Source organism: Schistocerca americana, chromosome X, assembly GCF_021461395.2.
Source record: "Schistocerca americana isolate TAMUIC-IGC-003095 chromosome X, iqSchAmer2.1, whole genome shotgun sequence".
NCBI lineage: Eukaryota > Metazoa > Arthropoda > Insecta > Orthoptera > Acrididae > Schistocerca > Schistocerca americana.
The window spans coordinates 782,499,756-782,520,436 of record NC_060130.1 but is presented as its reverse complement, the minus strand read 5'-3'; the positions used below and the strand labels follow the sequence as shown (position 1 = coordinate 782,520,436).

The 20,681-nt window shown below is 41.5% G+C and overlaps 1 protein-coding gene across 3 annotated transcripts in view; it reads left to right on the top strand.

Annotated features, from left to right (window-relative positions):
- Nucleotides 1-20,681, top strand: part of LOC124556827 (extended synaptotagmin-2-B) — a 193,944-nt gene that overhangs the window by 115,729 nt on the left and 57,534 nt on the right. The window contains exon 9 of one of the 3 annotated variants that reach the window (XM_047130842.1): nt 2,124-2,206. The exons of the other annotated variants lie outside the window; for them this stretch is intronic. Coding sequence (XP_046986798.1) covers nt 2,124-2,206 — 83 coding nt within the window. The remainder of the gene's footprint in view (nt 1-2,123; nt 2,207-20,681) is intronic. 3 annotated transcript variants of the gene reach the window in all.

Sequence of the window (20,681 nt, the reverse complement as noted above, 5' to 3'; positions counted from 1 at the left end):
CTGTTTTATAAAAGCAATTTCATCTTTACATGCAGTGTGCTGTGATTGTTTTGTTAGATTAATTTTCCTGCTTGGCCTTCACATCCGTTGGATTGTATGATGTAGGGTGTTGGTTTCTAATTTGCCACTTTGCTAAGTCTGACATTTATCATTTCTTGAAAAATACACTTGTGTTTAAAAAATAAAAAAAGAGAACACCTTGAATGACTAGAGGATGTTCATATTCACAGGACATATACATCAGTATGTTCTTTAGAAATGATTAGCATTTCAGTCACCTCTGTTCAGCATGTGTCCTGTTGCCTAGTAGGCACAGGGACCACCATGGGCCCTGATAACTTGTTCCACGCATGATGCTATCAACGTAGATAAGGCACAAATGGAGTTCTGTGGTATAGCCATCCATGTTGCATTCACTTGGTTCCGAAGTTCATCTGTGGTGGTTGGCATTGGGTCACAGTGCTGCACCTGTTGTTTCACCATATCCCACACATTTTCGATAGGTAACAAATCAGGTAATCTGGTGGGCCAGGTCAAAAGGTTAACATCCTGTGATATCAAGAAAACACATGTTCATGCAGCAACATGTGGTCGTGCATTTCCTTGCTGCAAAATGGCATCTGGGGTGTTGTGCAGAAAGGGTACAGTTACAGGTTGCTAGATGTTTCTCACATACGTCACACTGGTCACAGTGCCCCAGACACACACCAGCTGTGATTTTTGATTGTATCCAATGGCACTCCACACCATAAAGCCTTGAGCTGGTGCTTTATGTCGTGTGAAAATGCAGTCACTGTGATGCTGCTCCTCCTGTCTGTGGTAATCCAAAATGCAGCCATCATTTTCAAACAAACAGAACCTGGATTCATCTGAAAAATCTATCTGATGCCATTCCTGTCCCCAGTGACATCATTCCATACATCATTGCTGTCTAGGATGTTCCTGCACATTCTTCAGAGGTGGGCAGAGAAGTGGACGATGTGCATGTAACCCATGCCATAATAAACGACTACGGACTGTCATCCCAGGTAGTATACGATGTGTTACACTATTCCACTGTTGTACCAGAAGTGTAGAGTATGCAGATCTGTCCTGCAATGCCATTCATATGAGGTGTGGCTTTTCTCAGGGGACAGTCTGGGTGGTGCGACCTGACCCACCTCGTCGTGTTCTACAGGCTTCCATCAACCATTCTGCACACACCCATTGCACTGCCAAAACACTTCATTGCACATGAGCAGCAATTTTCCAGATGGATGCATCACATTCTCTCATGCCATTAATGCACCCTCTTCCAGACTCACTGATTTGACAGTACAATTTGTGCATATGTCTGTGAGGCATCTTGCATGTCTGCTCAAGTCGCACTGATCCATTACCTTCAGTTTATAGCAACAATGAGAGCCACAGGCACATTTTACAGGTAGGTTGTATTGTGCCACAATATCAAAATTGACCCTGAACCCATGGGCCGACGTTGTTTAAATGCTTCTTCTTCAGAACGTACTAATGTACATGTCCTGTGAATATGAACGTCCTATCTCTGGTCATTCAAGGAGTTCTGTCTTTTCTGAACATGAGTGTGGTTTAGTGCCACTTAAATTTTATGTTTGATTATAAAATAATGAGCTTGCTGTTTTTAATTCCTCTTTGGATATCCACCTACTGATTTTTTCTTATTTGTATGTTTGCCAGTTAGGTTATTTAATTTCAAACTATTAACTAGAATATATGTGTGGCTCTGCTTATGTCTTCTAATACTGAAAAAAAATACTTCATAATAGATTGCAGCTCTTGAGCAATACCAGCACCTCTTGCTCTTCGTTACCAGCCATTTACAAAATTTAAAAATAGTTTCCAAGGGCCTTCACTTATCTTTTTCTGCTGGTATCAGTGTTAACTCATGAACTGCAGTCTGTTTGTTTCTTACCCTTCTTTACAGATTTCGTAGCTAGCATGTTTGCCTTCACTTCCTCATTCAATATAATTTGGTTTATGTGTTTACAGTTAACTTAATTTTCCTATACTATTTTATTCTGCATAAATTGCAAGTAACATTGTGTTAACTATAATTAAGTTCTGTGACTGGCTCTTAATGTGCTTTTGCTTCTTACACTTCCCAGTGTGTGGTAGAGGAGGTGAATAGCCAGTACGTGCTATACAAGCTCTTTGACAAAGATAGAACTCAAGATGATTTTCTTGGAAGGTATTAAATATTTCCTATGGAACAGTTTTTCTTAAATACGTATTTTATACTGAAAGCATGAGTGTTAAAAATGAATGACTGCAAGCAATGTCATTGCTAGAACAAGTATTTATTGCATTATCCTTGAAGCTCTGCTAGCACAAAGAGTTGGTTATGTGATTGACAAACTTTCATCTTTGAGATCTTGATTCTCCATTACTGTGTAGTATTTTAAGAGCAGTTTCATATTATGGCAACAGGCATTTGCTTTCTTTACACTGCTTACCTAGCATGTCTTATGAGAGTCCATCCCTTTTTGCTCAGCTTACTTCCCAACCTCTGTGCCCTCAGAAAATATCTTTTCACCAATCTGGCTAGCAGTACCAATGTAACATTACATTTTCTAACGAATTTTGTCCATTTTAGTGATTCTTTGTATGAATTTCATATAATCCCAAAATTTTTCATCTCAAAACTTATCAACAACATACACCGCTGCATAGAATTGGAATCAAGTACTAGTTCAAAGAGGAGGTCACTCAACAAGAACTAACACTTTACACTGAAAGGAATGCTTATTGATCATACAATAAAGTGTGACTGGAGCTGAGCTGCCTCCTTCATCCGAATGAGCTCCTATTTATACATGCAGGTACATAAAGCATTCTAGCAGATTAGAATATTTTGGAAATAAGTTAAACCCAGAACCTTCCATATTGATTGTGGCTTTTGTTGAAGGAAGAGGAATCTGAATTCCACTCCTGAATGAGAGTCCAGTATCATCTGAACAACTGAACTTTGAGAGGGAACAGACTTGCAAATAAATTGAGCTGAAGGTTCCACGAAGTATAGTTGGAGAGGGCTAGAATGTTTGATTAACCTAATAACTAAGCTGCTATTTTATCACTCACCAGCACAAAAAGTAGCCTTTGGAGAAGTTTTAAGTTTCCTTGTTTTCCTACAGAAAATAACCATGACTGATCTACATCTACATTTATACTCCGCAAGCCACCCAACGGTGTGTGGCGGAGGGCACTTTACGTGCCACTGTCATTACCTCCCTTTCCTGTTCCAGTCGCGTATGGTTCGCGGGAAGAACGACTGTCTGAAAGCCTCCGTGCGCGCTCTAATCTCTCTAATTTTACATTCGTGATCTCCTCGGGAGGTATAAGTAGGGGGAAGCAATATATTCGATACCTCATCCAGAAACGCACCCTCTCGAAACCTGTCGAGCAAGCTACACCGCGATGCAGAGCGCCTCTCTTGCAGAGTCTGCCACTTGAGTTTATTAAACATCTCCGTAACGCTATCACGGTTACCAAATAACCCTGTGACGAAACGCGCCGCTCTTCTTTGGATCTTCTCTATCTCCTCCGTCAAACCGATCTGGTACGGATCCCACACTGATGAGCAATACTCAAGTATAGGTCGAACGAGTGTTTTGTAAGGCACCTCCTTTGTTGATGGACTACATTTTCTAAGCACTCTCCCAATGAATCTCAACCTGGTACCCGCCTTACCAACAATTAATTTTATATGATCATTCCACTTCAAATCGTTCCGCACGCATACTCCCAGATATTTTACAGAAGTAACTGCTACCAGTGTTTGTTCCGCTATCATATAATCATACAATAAAGGATCCTTCTTTCTATGTATTCGCAATACATTACATTTGTCTATGTTAAGGGTCAGTTGCCACTCCCTGCACCAAGTGCCTATCGGCTGCAGATCTTCCTGCATTTCGCTACAATTTTCTAATGCTGCAACTTCTCTGTATACTACAGCATCATCCGCGAAAAGCCGCATGGAACTTCCGACACTATCTACTCACTCAGTAAGTTTGCTTCTCATGTTTTACTGGACTTCAGTTGTAGAACCTTAAGCAGTAATGACAGAACTTCATCAATTTAGTACCTGCTTTGTCTTTTGAAGCAAGAAATTTGTAAAACTGCCAAGGTCCTTCTCTTTCGGTATGAAATGTACTATCTTCACCATTCTTCATCACACTGCCCATCACTAGGATAATAACTTACTGCTAAAGAGTCATTTACAACACTCATAAGTCACCATTTGTTTTGTAGAACATCTCAGATGAATAGATAATCCCACCAAATTGGTGTAAATAATGTTAGCACCTTCAGAAATATCCTTCATAGCTTTACAAATTGATTTCTCATTTTTTCTTTCTTTCTTTCTTTCTTTCTGATACTCTTGCTGGTTTCAACTATAGCAGAACATGTGTCCTCATAGAAATCTGTCTGGATGATATTGTTGTGGGAAAAATGCTTCTGAGCCTTCACTAACAGCTGACGTGGTTTAATATTTCACTCACTGACAGTGCAGTTCGGATTTTATATAAAAGGTCGGACCCTAATATTAAGAAATTTATGCATTGTCCTTCAGTGAAGTGCAAAAATTCTATCTTGCATTTATTCGACTACCGGTGTCTCAGAACTTGTGCACACTTAGTTTATTATTTGGAATTCACCTAATATTAAATGTTTTGTTTGCCGCACAATACATAGCTTTGCACCTCAGATTTTGTGTCTGCATTCATAGATCACTTAGTTTCTTTTATACACTTCCAGCACTTCGAGTCTAATACTATGATACTGTTCAGTGTATCCACTTGAAATTCATAGTGAGTTGATAGCACTTTATGAGACCTATAATATAAGTAAATATGATCATGTAGCTCTACATAAAAATAAAGACATTCATCCTCTTTAAAGCTTATAAATATAAGTTGTTTAGTAAAACAACCATAACTCTAGAACAGGTATAAATAATTTGGTAGAAGTCTTGACCATTTTGTAGATAGTGCCTGAATGTGGCTATGAATACATATGTACACTCCTGGAAATGGAAAAAAGAACACATTGACACCGGTGTGTCAGACCCACCATACTTGCTCCGGACACTGCGAGAGGGCTGTACAAGCAATGATCACACGCACGGCACAGCGGACATGCCAGGAACCGCGGTGTTGGCCGTCGAATGGCGCTAGCTGCGCAGCATTTGTGCACCGCCGCTGTCAGTGTCAGCCAGTTTGCCGTGGCATACGGAGCTCCATCGCAGTCTTTAACACTGGTAGCATGCCGCGACGGCGTGGACGTGAACCGTATGTGCAGTTGACGGACTTTGAGCGAGGGCGTATAGTGGGCATGCGGGAGGCCGGGTGGACGTACTGCCGAATTGCTCAACACGTGGGGGGGTGAGGTCTCCACAGTACATCGATGTTGTCGCCAGTGGTTGGCGGAAGGTGCACGTGCCCGTCGACCTGGGACCGGACCGCAGCGACGCACGGATGCACGCCAAGACCGTAGGATCCTACGCAGTGCTGTAGGGGACCGCACCGCCACTTCCCAGCAAATTAGGGACACTGTTGCTCCTGGGGTATCGGCGAGGACCATTCGCAACCGTCTCCATGAAGCTGGGCTACGGTCCCGCACACCGTTAGGCCGTCTTCCGCTCACGCCCCAACATCGTGCAGCCCGCCTCCAGTGGTGTCACGACAGACGTGAATGGGGGGACGAATGGAGACGTGTCGTCTTCAGCGATGAGAGTCGCTTCTGCCTTGGTGCCAATGATGGTCGTATGCGTGTTTGGCGCCGTGCAGGTGAGCGCCACAATCAGGACTGCATATGACCGAGGCACACAGGGCCAACACCCGGCATCATGGTGTGGGGAGCGATCTCCTACACTGGCCGTACACCACTGGTGATCGTCGAGGGGACACTGAATAGTGCACGGTACATCCACACCGTCATCGAACCCATCGTTCTACCATTCCTAGACCGGCAAGGGAACTTGCTGTTCCAACAGGACAATGCACGTCCGCATGTATCCTGTGCCACCCAACGTGCTCTAGAAGGTGTAAGTCAACTACCCTGGCCAGCAAGATCTCCGGATCTGTCCCCCATTGAGCATGTTTGGGACTGGATGAAGCGTCGTCTCACGCGGTCTGCACGTCCAGCACGAACGCTGGTCCAACTGAGGCGCCAGGTGGAAATGGCATGGCAAGCCGTTCCACAGGACTACATCCAGCATCTCTACGATCGTCTCCATGGGAGAATAGCTGCCTGCATTGCTGCGAAAGGTGGATATACACTGTACTAGTGCCGACATTGTGCATGCTCTGTTGCCTGTGTCTATGTGCCTGTGGTTCTGTCAGTGTGATCATGTGATGTATCTGACCCCAGGAATGTGTCAATAAAGTTTCCCCTTCCTGGGACTATGAATTCACGGTGTTCTTATTTCAATTTCCAGGAGTGTATTTGAAAACAGTTTGAGCTAAAGACTGAAATATGAATTGTCAGGCCACCACGTAAGAAGGGCAATATAAATTTGTCAACAGCTGCCTAAAACTTTCTCGGCTTATATTGATTTCAAATATTTGGGTATTGTAATGGCTCAAAGATTGCTGCTCATGTGTGGAACAATAGAATCCAAAAACAGTCATTGCTTGGGTTGTAGGAGGACACATTTATAAACATAGCTTTTTTGCTTTAACTTGACACACAGTGAAAACTATAAACAATAAAGTATGACCAGTTGAGTTTTTCTGTGACCAAGATACCTTATTGAAAGTGATGCCAAGTAGTTACTTATTCAAAGGGGTTAGCCATAAATTCTGCATGGGAAGAAATGACAAAGGGTATTACCTCATAAAGTCCTGAGGTGGTTTTGATATATGTGAAAAATCTTTTGTTTTATATGTTCGTGACAGATGAAAATTGTGAACCTGGGGTGAACTCAAACCTGCACCCTTGTCTTTTGTAGACTGTCCACATATGTCAGGGAATTTTGAATCAACACTCACTCTAGTAAAAAAAAAAAAAAAAAAAAAAAAAAAAAAATCATTTTGGAAACAACTTCTTGGCTGTGGTCATGCTGTTCTTCACAAGCAACAAACACAGTTGAAAACAAGTAATGCATCAGTTTCTGATTTAATTACTATTCAGTTCTACAGAAAGTACTTTCTGACATTGGTTCCTTTCTCAGCTTGCACTTACCACAAAGCTCTTATATAATAAACACTCCCAACCAACTGGGAAAAAGTACTGATTGCTCCCATGTATAAGCAAAGTAAAAGAACGGGTGAGCAAAATTATTGACTGATTTCCTTAATGGTGATCTACAGAATCCTGGAGCATGTTCTATGCTCTCACTAAAAATCCTTCTTTTTATTCATTTATTTACATTTTCTTTGCATTGTGCCATCAAAATGATGGCTTTTGCACACATCATAAATAACTGTGCGACAATAATTCCTCTTACAAAATTTTTTACATGTTGCACGATAGTTTTTTTTACAGCTGATACACTGGTTCATGTCATAAGCAGTGTCATGAAATTCATTGAATGAATATAAACATTTTGCTATCAGAAAAGACAGATCAATTAATTTTCTGTTGAAATCATTCACCTTGCATGTTCTAAGAAAGTTTGGTAGTTTGTTGAAGCAAAGTCAAACCATTGATGTATAGACTTCGAACTGCCATTTTTAATTTTGTTCTCTTGTGGAAATAGTTGAATTTTGTTCTGGTGTTGTGATCATGTATATCACTTCACTTTGATAACTTCCATTGGTTGATTCATAAAAAATGTAACTAATTTGAATATGTGTAAAGAATATACAACATGATTCTCTCGGGCCCTAACCTGTGTATAAGTTTTATTGCTCTTTTCTGTAACAGCAATATTCTTTGTAAGTGGACATCAGCTTCACAGCCCCATAATTCAGTCCCGTAATTAAGGAAGCAGGAAATCATTCCATAGTATACTGCTTTAAGTGATGGTGAGAAACCATCTTTGTGAACTGGCTAAGGAGGTACCTGCCACTACTGACCTTTCCAAATATAAAATTAATGTGATTTGTTCACTATAACTGTCATCAGCATAAGCACCTAATAATCTACAGCTGCCACTTTCTGTTGCCGTGATGTTACATAGGTAATTTACATTGCTGTTCTCACAAACCGCTCATTTTAAATGCCAGTAATTGATATTCATTGACATTTACCTTGATGCCACGATCATTGAAGAATTTCATTAATTCTATTGCACCACTAGTAGCAAAAGTTTCTAGTTCCTTGTATTCTCTAACATAGGCTGAGATTCAGGTGTCTTCTGCATAGCTTATTATATAGGAGTTAGTGGATTGAGCAGTGACATTAATATATATGAGGAAGGGGAAAGGGGCCAAGGATTGAGTGCCGAGATACACCTTGTATTCATGTCTCACCAGTGACTTGACAGTTTATAACTTTATTGTGTAATTTATATGTCAGTTTAGTGCATTGCTTTTGATTCAGCAGGTATGTGGCTAGTAGATTCAAAGATGGATCCCCACAATACAGTATGACCTCAGGTGTTTTAGAAGTAACCTACAGTTTACAGTGTCGAAAGCTCTTGCCATGTCAAAAAATATAGCTAAAGTCTGCATCCTCTGGTCCAACAGGCAGTACAATTCAGAGAAGAACTTTTTAACTGCTGTGGTTGTGCTTATCTCTTTTCTAAAGTCATGCCGATAATCTGCTACCAGTTTTCGTGTTGTGAAAAAGGCACTAAGCTGACAAAGGATAATACTTTCAAATATCTTACTAAAAGAGGAAATTAATAATATTGGTCTATAGTCGAAGATATCATCCATACTTCCATTTTTATAAAATAATTTTATGACACTCATTTTTAGAACAGTCGGATAGATGTTTTCTGTAACGCTGTAATCAATTAGATGGGTGAGAGGTTTTTGAGAGTCCTTCTAAGCATACTTTAGTAATTGCACTGGTTATACCATTCCACTCCATTGAAAAATTTTTCATTGCCATGCATATTATCTTCCATACTTCCTGCTTATTCACTTCCATAAATTCAAATTTGGCACACTGAGGTGACATGGTGTCTCGAGTTGTGCATCTATAATATGGGTTGCCGTGTGATCTCCTTGTCAGATCTGTAGCCCCTCTTTATTTACAAATGACCATTGTGGCAGATCATGTCGCACTCGAACATTTGTGATAACAGTGTTCATATTGAATAGTTCAGGCAATAAGTTTCAAAAACATTGGAGGGATGTCTTGCTTTCACTTTTATACACTTCATTGCTGCCACCTATAATCACAACATGTTTTGTCTTTTGTAGTTGACTTGTCTCTGCTGTAATATTCTTTGCCACTGCATTTAAGGTGACACCAGGCTTAACTTTTATGAAAATAGAATGCTTGGAATGTATATTTTTACGAATGAGAGTGGGGCATCTTTCCCTTGACTGTTAGCTTACAGCAGGAATTCCTTGCTGCATCTTTGTGTTCGGGGGTCTTTTTTATTCTTTATTGGAAGTTTTGTCATTGCTTTTGCTTTTTGCTTCATGTGTGTTTGTTGTATTGCCACAGTTGGTGTCTAGTGCTGACAATTTGTTTGATCGTGGTATCACTGAGGCTGTACTCATATGTAATGCATGTTTACGTCTTTTGTTGGGTACATGTTGTATCTCCTGCATGGAATGACTGTTAACAACAGTGTTGTCTTTGGCTAGGTGATGTTTCCAATCAAATGCTTCATATTTAATTTTGAACTCTTTGTATTCCCTCACAAGCTCTCGATATTTTGAATTGTCACTATATACTCTGTTAGCACACCTGCTATTTTTCCTTTGCTTTGGCATGTTCATTATTTCATTTTTCAATGCACTTACTAAGCACTGATGGCATGTCCTCTCATGTTCATCTTTTACGTATTTCAGATTTACTCTTACACATTTGTCGTGGTGCCAGCATTTGAAGTTGAGATATAGTAAACCCTCTTTTTAACCTTTTTTGCACAGATTTTACAGCCATCACTATCACTCCCTAAAGAAACTGAGCCACTGTTACATGTATAATTTTAACTTAATTCTGTCTTGTATCTGTCCATAAAGCAGCACAGATTTAGAAAGCGTTGTTCACATGAAACACGGATTGCCCTTTTCAAACAAAAAATCATGCTAACAGTGGATGCAGGCAAATAGATGGATTCTACATTCCTATACTTCTGAAAAAGTGCTTGAGCCAGTCATATTTGATAAACTATTCCTTATACTTTGATCTTTGTTAATAGAGTACGATGGAGAGTCAGACTTTTTGAGTAGTATAGCTTAATACATTGTCTTAGATGGTGAGTGTTCATCAAAGACAGGGGCAACATTGGGGTTGCCACAGGGAAATAAAATATGAGCACTTTAAAGGGCAAGGTTTCAGATTGAATCTCAGCTCAGTACTCAGTTTTGATCTGTCAGTTTCAAATTCATCCATTAATTGATGTCCACAAACTTAAAAAAAATGACTTCATTTAGTTTTGTATTGTAAAAAAAGGTCATAATTCCTTTTTTCTGTTGCTCTGCCACGTTTAAACAGGTTAGAAATTTATTAATCTTGAGCGATGCATATAATTGAATATTCAATTGGAAAAAAAATCATACTTCTCATAAGTTTGTGTCACCATTATACAAATAATATGTTCAAAGTCATTCATAAATTTGTGTCACTATTATGCAAATAACATGTGTCTGGCTAATTAATTATTAATGAAATTTGGAAAACACTGGAGGGATACAAGCGATGGAAGTAGTAAATGAAACTATTCTCCACGTAGTTTAGGCACTGAGTGGGTGATTAGGCACATAAACAAGATTGAAATCATTGCTAGCTTTTGGACAACAAACAAACAACACAAATGTCAGTGGAAGTTGTTTTATGTTTCACACATTGATCTTTTTATACATTCACAAATTTCCACAACTTCTGTCTGTCAACATTTCCGTGTTCTTTTTTAACCTGAAAGTCAACAGTCTCTGCTTCCTCAGCATGTTACACTGTGAATCTTAAGCATCGTTAGTCCTGTTACATATTTCTCCAGAAAGTCATTTACCATCAGATTGTAAACTTTGTCCATAATTCCTTTACAGCCATCACAGTGAAGCTAAATGATGTCCATTCACTGTCTAAATTAGATGCTAACAACTGCTTATCTGCTCTTTCCAGCATAAGTGCTCTCCTACCATTCTTGAATGATTTATTGGCTTTAGTAACCATCGTCACTATAAAGACATCATGATCACTAATTGCTGTCTTGATAATGACACTTGTCATCAAGTCAGGCCTATTTTCAGCCCACATTTCATGTTGGTTGTTGAACCAGCTGCTCAAGACACTTTTCGGAAAATGTGTTCACAAAACTGACTGTCTCTACCACCTGCAATGAATCAATAGATGTCCCAGTTTATACTCAACAGAGTAAAGTTGCCTCCAACTAGTATTACATAATCAAAGTATTTCTGCACTATTGAGCACTTTCTTTGATGATTCTACAACTGTTATGGTGGAATCGGATAACCAGTATAAACATCCATTGATTAACTTGAGTTCACCTAGGCCAATTACTCGTGTCCAAATAATTTCACAGTTAGCCTCAATTTCAAAGCAATAGATACATTTTTTTCTTGTTGACTGCAGTTAACATTTCCCCTCCTATGATGTCTAACCTGTCTTTCAGATGTACATTCCATGCTTCATTAAATACACTCCTGGAAATGGAAAAAAGAACACATTGACACCGGTGTGTCAGACCCACCATACTTGCTCCGGACACTGCGAGAGGGCTGTACAAGCAATGATCACACGCACGGCACAGCGGACACACCAGGAACCGCGGTGTTGGCCGTCGAATGGCGCTAGCTGCGCAGCATTTGTGCACCGCCGCCGTCAGTGTCAGCCAGTTTGCCGTTGCATACGGAGCTCCATCGCAGTCTTTAACACTGGTAGCATGCCGCGACAGCGTGGACGTGAACCGTATGTGCAGTTGACGGACTTTGAGCGAGGGCGTATAGTGGGCATGCGGGAGGCCGGGTGGACGTACCGCCGAATTGCTCAACACTTGGGGCGTGAGGTCTCCACAGTACATCGATGTTGTCGCCAGTGGTCGGCGGAAGGTGCACGTGCCCGTGGACCTGGGACCGGACCGCAGCGACGCACGGATGCACGCCAAGACCGTAGGATCCTACGCAGTGCCGTAGGGGACCGCACCGCCACTTCCCAGCAAATTAGGGACACTGTTGCTCCTGGGGTATCGGCGAGGACCATTCGCAACCGTCTCCATGAAGCTGGGCTACGGTCCCGCACACCGTTAGGCCGTCTTCCGCTCACGCCCCAACATCGTGCAGCCCGCCTCCAGTGGTGTCGCGACAGGCGTGAATGGAGGGACGAATGGAGACGTGTCGTCTTCAGCGATGAGAGTCGCTTCTGCCTTGGTGCCAATGATGGTCGTATGCGTGTTTGGCGCCGTGCAGGTGAGCGCCACAATCAGGACTGCATACGACCGAGGCACACAGGGCCAACACCCGGCATCATGGTGTGGGGAGCGATCTCCTACACTGGCCGTACACCACTGGTGATCGTCGAGGGGACACTGAATAGTGCACGGTACATCCAAACCGTCATCGAACCCATCGTTCTACCATTCCTAGACCGGCAAGGGAACTTGGTGTTCCAACAGGACAATGCACGTCCGCATGTATCCCGTGCCACCCAACGTGCTCTAGAAGGTGTAAGTCAACTACCCTGGCCAGCAAGATCTCCGGATCTGTCCCCCATTGAGCATGTTTGGGACTGGATGAAGCGTCGTCTCACGCGGTCTGCACGTCCAGCACGAACGCTGGTCCAACTGAGGCGCCAGGTGGAAATGGCATGTCAAGCCGTTCCACAGGACCACATCCAGCATCTCTACGATCGTCTCCATGGGAGAATAGCAGCCTGCATTGCTGCGAAAGGTGGATATACACTGTACTAGTTCCGAAATTGTGCATGCTCTGTTGCCTGTGTCTATGTGCCTGTGGTTCTGTCAGTGTGATCATGTGATGTACCTGACCCCAGGAATGTGTCAATAAAGTTTCCACTTCCTGGGACAATGAACTCACGGTGTTCTTATTTCAATTTCCAGAAGTGTATGTCGGAGCCCTCTACTTCGGCTTTCATCCAGCTCTTAATTCCGAGAGTAATTTTAGTGTGACAACTTCCCCGGATGGTAGTAAATTCAGGAACTCTGTTACGAATGGTTCAGCTATTTACAGTTAAAAATTTGACAGCTGCAGTCCCCTTACTTTGGTTGCAGAATGATTTTGCTCTCTTCATGTCAACTAATGAGTGTTTATCAGAGAAACTCAAACTATCACTTAGCCTCAAAAAAAAAAAAAAACATTTTTGCACTCACAGCCCTCTACTATCTGAGCAAATGCTTCCTGTGTATAGTGCACACCTGACCTGCCAAGGAGAATCCTACAGTTCTCAACCTCACAACACAGATCCAGAAATCTGCAGCCAATACCATCATAGAATTGAAGGAGCCTCTTGTTGAGGCCATCCACTCACCTCCAAACCAAAGGACCCTGATCAGCTCTGGGTATAATACCACCCTGCTTGCATCCATCAACAAGGCTAGGGTGACACGGGCCACAACCTGCAGATGACTATACCTTGCACCCCCAATAGCTGTAGGCAGGGCCTCCTCCACATCTTAGATGAGATTCCCCAGCAGATGTACCAAGCACATATTCAGTTTCTTTCCAGCCCCTGGACACTATTTTCCTATGCACCTAACATTGGAGCTTTTGATAACCAGTAAACCCCTCACCCCGTGTGCCTGTTTGCGCCCTGATGGAGGAGCTGACGCCTGCCCACCCACAGAGTGAATGGATAAAGCCAGACTTCCAGACCCCCCAATTGACTTTGACCTTCAAACAATTTGAACTTGTTACAACCTGTCGCTCATCCTGCAGTGAAGGCAGATCCTCAACTTCACGTACACTGTAAGGTGCATTGGTAACAGAACCTCTGAGTGAAACAAGCAATACCTGTGGTGTCCCATGTGATGCACCAGTCTCTCTGCCACTGCTACACCCTGAGGCAGCAGCCTGCAGATGGTTGACCCTGGCCTGCACCATATTCATCTGTTCACAAACTACAGCCAGCTCCTCCTTAGTCTGTACACAGCACATGCACACCCTGTCCATCCTGCTACTACTAATTTGAGAATTAAACTGGAAAAGCCCACAGAAAAAGCTAAATATATAACTTGCTGCTCTCCAAATGTGTCACAAGCAGCCACTGGAGCCTAACAGGGCTGTTTGCAACAGTCACAAGTTGCCGAAAACAAATGACAACTGCTCTAGAGAGAATCTACCCTACACAATTGATTAAAATGTGGGACTACTCCTTTTAAATATACAAATGTGCAAAGGATTTAAGAATGAAACTGTAAAAGCATACAGAAAAGTTAACTACATAATTTTCTACTGTCCTGTTGTGTCACATGTGACAGTAGTGTTTTGTTAGTTTGCTAGTTACCTGTAGTCTAATCAGCTATTTGGTGAGTGGCTACCTTTACACCTTTTATTGATAATTAGCCATTAAGGAACAAGTAACCAACCAAAGAGCAGTCCAGACACCAACAGGCCCATAGTGATGATCCAAAAAGGTGGTGTAGTGAGAAGGTACACTACATGATCAAAAGTATGCTGACACCTGGCTGAAAATGACTTAAAAGTTCGTGGCACCCTCCATCAGTAATGGAATTCAGTATGGTGTTGGCCCACCCTTAGCCTTTGACATGTTCCACTCTCGCAGGCATACGTTCAATCAGGTGCTGGAAGGTTTCTTGGGGAATGGCAGCCCATTCTTCATGAAGTGCTGCACTGAGGAGAGGTATTAATGTCACTCAGTGAGGACCGGCATAAAGTCGACGTTCCAAAACATCCCAAAGGTGTTCTGTAGGATTCAGGTCAGGACTCTGTGCAGGCCAGCCCATTGCAGGGATGTTATTGTCGTGTAACCACTCCACCACAGGCCGTGCATTATGAACAGGAGCTCAATTGTGTTGAAAGATGCAGTCGCCATCCCTGAATTGCTCTTCAACAGTTGGAAGCAAGAAGGTGCTTAAAACATCAATTTAAGCCTGTGCTGTAATAGTGCCGTGCAAAACAACAAGGGGTACAAGCCCCCTCCATGAAAAACATGACCACACAATAACACCACCACCTCCAAATTTTACTGTTGGCATTACACATGCTGGCAGATGATGTTCACTGGGTATTCGCCATATCCACACCCTGCCATCGGACCGCCACATTGTGTACCATGATTCGTCACTCCACACAACGTTTTTCCACTTTTCAATCATCCAATGTTTACGCTCCTTACACCAAGCAAGGTGTCACTTGGCATTAACCAGCGTGATATGTGGCTTATGAGCAGCCGTTTGACCATGAAACCCAAGTTTTCTCACCTCCCACCTAACTGTTGTAGTACTTGCAGTGGCTTCTGATGCAGTTTGGAATTCCTGTGTGATGGTCTGGATAGATGTCTGCCTATTACACATTATGACCTCCTTCAACTGTTGGCAGTCTCTGTCAGTCAGCAGATGAGGTCGGCCCGTATGCTTTTGTGCTGTACGTGTCCCTTCACGTTTCCACTTCACTATCACGTCAGAAACAGTTGACCTAGGGATGTTTAGGAGTGTGAAAATCTCAGTGCAGACGTATGACACCATATCAACTGACCACATTCAAAGCCCATGAGTTCCGCAGAATGCCCCATTCTGCTCTCTCAAGATGTCTAATGACTACTGAGGTTGCTGATATGGAGTACCTTGCAGTAGATGGGAGCACAATGCACCTAATATGAAAAACGTATGTTTTTTGGGGTGTCCGGATACTTTGGATCACATAGTGTAATTATTGTGTTCATGACAAATGCTGTACTGGCTGTAGGTGGTAGAGCTGAGCTCTGTATTTGCAAATCATAGCTGGAGATGTTGCCCAAGAGTTGTGGCAGGATCAGTATTTATTGTTCCATCTGGGGCTTCATAATGTGATAACTTGAGGACTTAAATTTCGCATCATGATATTGTGGTGGTCTTCATATTTGATAATATATGTGTTTGAGTAACTGTTTTTCATTTTATTTCTTTTTTTAATAAAGAATTAGAATACTTCCTGTGTGTGGTCTTTCCTTGATGGTAATCTGTGGACTATCAGCATAGTGTCTTCTGCCGTAGCACAAAGGTTCCCAGCTTTGTGTATGAGGCTGTCTGACATGGCTTGTAGTAATGCCTTCCATAGACGAACAAGCACTATATTGCATACAGACATAATGCTGTCTGACATGGCTTGTAGTAATGCCTTCCATAGACGAACAAAAAAATGGCTCTGAGCACTATGGGACTTAACATCTATGGTCATCAGTCCCCTAGAACTTAGAACTACTTAAACCTAACTAACCTAAGGACAGCACACAACACCCAGCCATCACGAGGCAGAGAAAATCCCTGACCCTGCCGGGAATCGAACCCGGGAACCCGGGCGTGGGAAGCGAGAACGCTACCGCACGACCACGAGATGCGGGCATAGACGAACAAGCACTATATTGCATACACATATAATATGTTGTGGCATGGCTGCAGTCCTTTGGCAGTATGTATACCATTTACATTAAGGATATTTTATATTAAGGGTGATAATACTTAGCCCTGAACCTCATTTACACGCATCTCGAGCAGTGGCGGGATCTTTGAGAGTTATGAAAAACATTGTGTCATGGTGGCCCTATATGGAATGAACTTTGGAGGACAGCAAAGAAATGTGTCATGCATGGCATATCTAGTAGTCCACTGTGGCCCCGCTGAGCAGAAGTCTTAAATGTAGTGATTCTGACTGCATGTTATTGTATTTGGTGGAAGCAAAATGACATAGTACACACATACATAGGACGTTACATGTCACTGGATATTTGACAGGTTATAGCCTATCTGCTGGCAGCGTGAGAGAGACTAAAGTTCAGACTTAGTTCAGGGTAATACCAAAAATGAGCTACTGGCAACTGACAGGTGCAATTGGAATGAACATGCACATAACCCCTCCCTCTCTCCCCCCTCCCCCTCTGCCACCTCTTTGTTGGGGGGGGGGGGGAGGGGGGGTTATGTGCATGTTCATTCCAATTGCACCTGTCAGTTGCCAGTAGCTCATTTTTGGTATTGCCCTGAACTAAGTCTGAACTTTAGTCCATTGATTCTTTATATAGTGGCTAGAATGACTTAGTCTTCCAGTCAGTGTCTGCACATCTGTATCTTTGATTGAGTGTGATTTTATGTATTTTTTCCTCCTAAGTAAAACAATTGCTTTTTTTTATTTTTAAATCTGGAAAGGTGAAGATTCAGCTGTGTTTCAAAATCTTTGTGGCTGTTACAGCAGCTTCAGCCGTTGCAACAACTAATATGTAAACACTTCTCTTCTGTTGGAAATATAGACAGCTACATAGCCATACTTTTGGACATCCTGTTTTAGATGCTTTCAGGGTACTGTTGCCCAGTGTTATGGTGACATTATTGCATCTGATTATTGTTATTGACCTTTATATTGGCATGGAAAATTCGTGCATGCTTTAGTCAGCTTGGCATGAATTTTCTTACTATTATGAAGAGTAATCTGTTTTGTTATAAGTCTGTATCTTGTGTCCTTTTTTAAGCAGACTCCTCATCTGTGGTGTATATGCTTGTGCTCTGATAGCTAATGTTGAATAGCTCTAACATCAACATTGATTTCTCTTGCCCCTTTGACACACTCAAGGTGATCTTTAAGGTAATGTGTCCTGCTAGGCACTTGCAAGATGAAAGTGCTGTTCGGAAAAACTGTTAATAATTGGTGTAATAACTTGTGTTGTTGCCTTCAAACTGAAGATTGATTTGATGCAGCTCTTCATGCTAGACTATTCTGTCTCTCTTCATCTCTGTGTAACTACTGCAGAATTTGTATGTAAAGTAAATGCCAAATAATTGAAACTGATAATCTTTTCTTATCAACTTTCCAGTACAGTACATTGGCCTTCTTTCCAGTGCAGTTTGGTAAAATTTATTTTCTTTACTCAGATTTTTGTTTTTCTATAAACACTTTACGAGAGAGAGAGAGAGAGAGAGAGAGAGAGAGAGAGAGAGAGAGAGAGATGGAGGTTCTTCAAATTTTCCGTAATATCAAGGTGATCAAGAAGTTTCTGTTCATAGGGTGCACAGTTCAGATACAGTATGCTAATCAGGCAAAATGACTGTGACCATTTAGCCAATCATCCCACCAACGCACTGGGTTGAAGATATCTGTTTGTAAAACACCCTGTCCTGCTGTGTGAAGAAGTCTGTAACTGCCTGCTGCATATCATTCATCTGGCAGAAATCGTCAACCCTTCAAGGCCTTTTTTAAGGGACTGAAGGCATGATAATCACATGGGGAAAGATCAGGACTGTATGGCAAGTGGCTGAGTGTCTTGCATTTGAGTGGGCATAACTTCTGCAGTACGACTTTTGTGATATGGGGATGTGCGCTGTTATGAGTTGCCAGCACCTCTGTGCACCATTCACAGTGGTGGTTTTTGATAGACATGCTGCCCCCATACACATTCTTAAGTCTCTGATGGAGTTCTACTGGTGTTTGTCATTCAGAGCCGAGGAAATGAAATGAAATGTCATGTGGCTAGGGCATCCCAATGGGTAGACCAGTCCCTGGTCCAAGTCTTTTGAGTTGATGCCACTTTGGTGACTTGTGTGTTGATGGGAATGAGATGAAGATGAGGAGGAAAATACAACACCCAGTCCCTGAGTGGAGAAAATCTCCGACCCAGCCGGGAACCTAACCTGGGCCCCTTGGTATGACAGTCCGCTGACCACTCAGCTATCAAGGTGGACTCTGAGCCAAGGAAAGAATAACAGCATATTTGCTAATACCATTGCCATAGTTCATGTTTCCACATTTACTGCATGCACATCAGAAAGATACGAATGCCACACTAATCTCATGCCTACACGTCAGTGCTTATATATCCACATCAGACTTATGCTATGTTGCATATACGCTGCAACAGTATCCTCAAACAGAAATGTTTTGATGATCACCCCTTATATTTTGCTGTGGTTGATACTGACAGAGCAAGAAAAGAGCAGTGTGTTATGTTAGCCAAAATATTTTCTAACATAATCATGAAAACCAATTCAACCTGTGTCATACTGAAACATGTTTTATTTTTTTCCATTTCCGTGTAATTGGGAATGTGATCTTGATTTTTGTGTGAGAAGACAGTGAAAAACTGTAACTGTGTAATGAGAATAGATGTGTATTGGATGTGCAGTCAAACTAATTTTGTAATTAGGCTAATGATTGAAATTCATTACAAATTTTTTGCAATAATTGGTACACAGTTAATGAAACTTTCAAATAATAGAAGTAGATCATGTCCTGGTAGAATAAACATGAAAATATAATGTATTACTTGTAGATATTTTCTTTTGAAGTTTCAGTATAAGCAGTACTTATGGGAAATGGTTGCAAAAATTAAAATAGCATTTTTTTCCCCTTTTTCCTTGCTTTAAGCTCACTGCCAGCATGTCTTTGAAGTATGCTGGCCTTGTGGGAATGTTGTATGCTTTTTCTTTGATGATAGTCCATTTCTTCAGTCATTATCCGTCACAGTTATGATAACAGTCATTTCTTTGTGGTGGCTAGTTTCAGACAATCGTCTTTGTTTTCAAACCATGGACTTGTGTAATCATACAGTTCCCATCAATGTACATCTGACTAACCAAATGTGCATTATTCCTCACCATTAGCTATTACATAGATACAACATGATAAACCTCATATGAGCATACAGTATGAGTTATTTCCAATCGAATGGAGCAACTGAAGCTACCCTGGTCACCTTGTAACCTCTTCAGAGGCCTCTAGAAGTAATACTTCAGAGCCTCACATGCAGTTGTTTGTGAGGTTGTCCCACATCGCTGGTAGCGACATAAACATCACAATTAGTATGATCCTGTTGGCAATATGTAGCAACATTTGAACTGGGAGATTATTTCAAATGTAACTGTGCTTGGTGAGTCAACAAACAGTTAAATGTTTAATACAGTCATCTAAACGCCGACAATTGTATCATAATAGAACAGATACATGAATTACTCGTAGTGCAATGGATTTACATTTAGAAAGAGATAATGATACAGGAATTGAGAATCTTGTTGCAACTGAAATGGTATTCTGTTCAAAAGCAGAATATCACCTGACAAATAAATGGTTTGAGTAGATACAATGACAGACCAGCATGTGAGTGAACACCAGCGCCAAAATTCAACTGGAAGACAAAAGTCAGTAATATGATACTAAGCGTGTTGGAATGGAATTTAAACCACTAGGTAGATAGTGTACAAGATACAGAACTTACGTATCATAGTTTCAGAAATTTAACAGTGAACAAACTTTCAGCCATATGTGGTCTTCACATAATTACGTAATTCTTTCTGAAGTTGAGACTTTAAGGAATGAAAAGTATTTAAAGAAGAAAATTTCATTTTCTTTGTACAATGTAAATAAAAATGACTCTCTGAAAATTAGTTTACAAACACTAGCAGCATAACTGGTAATAGA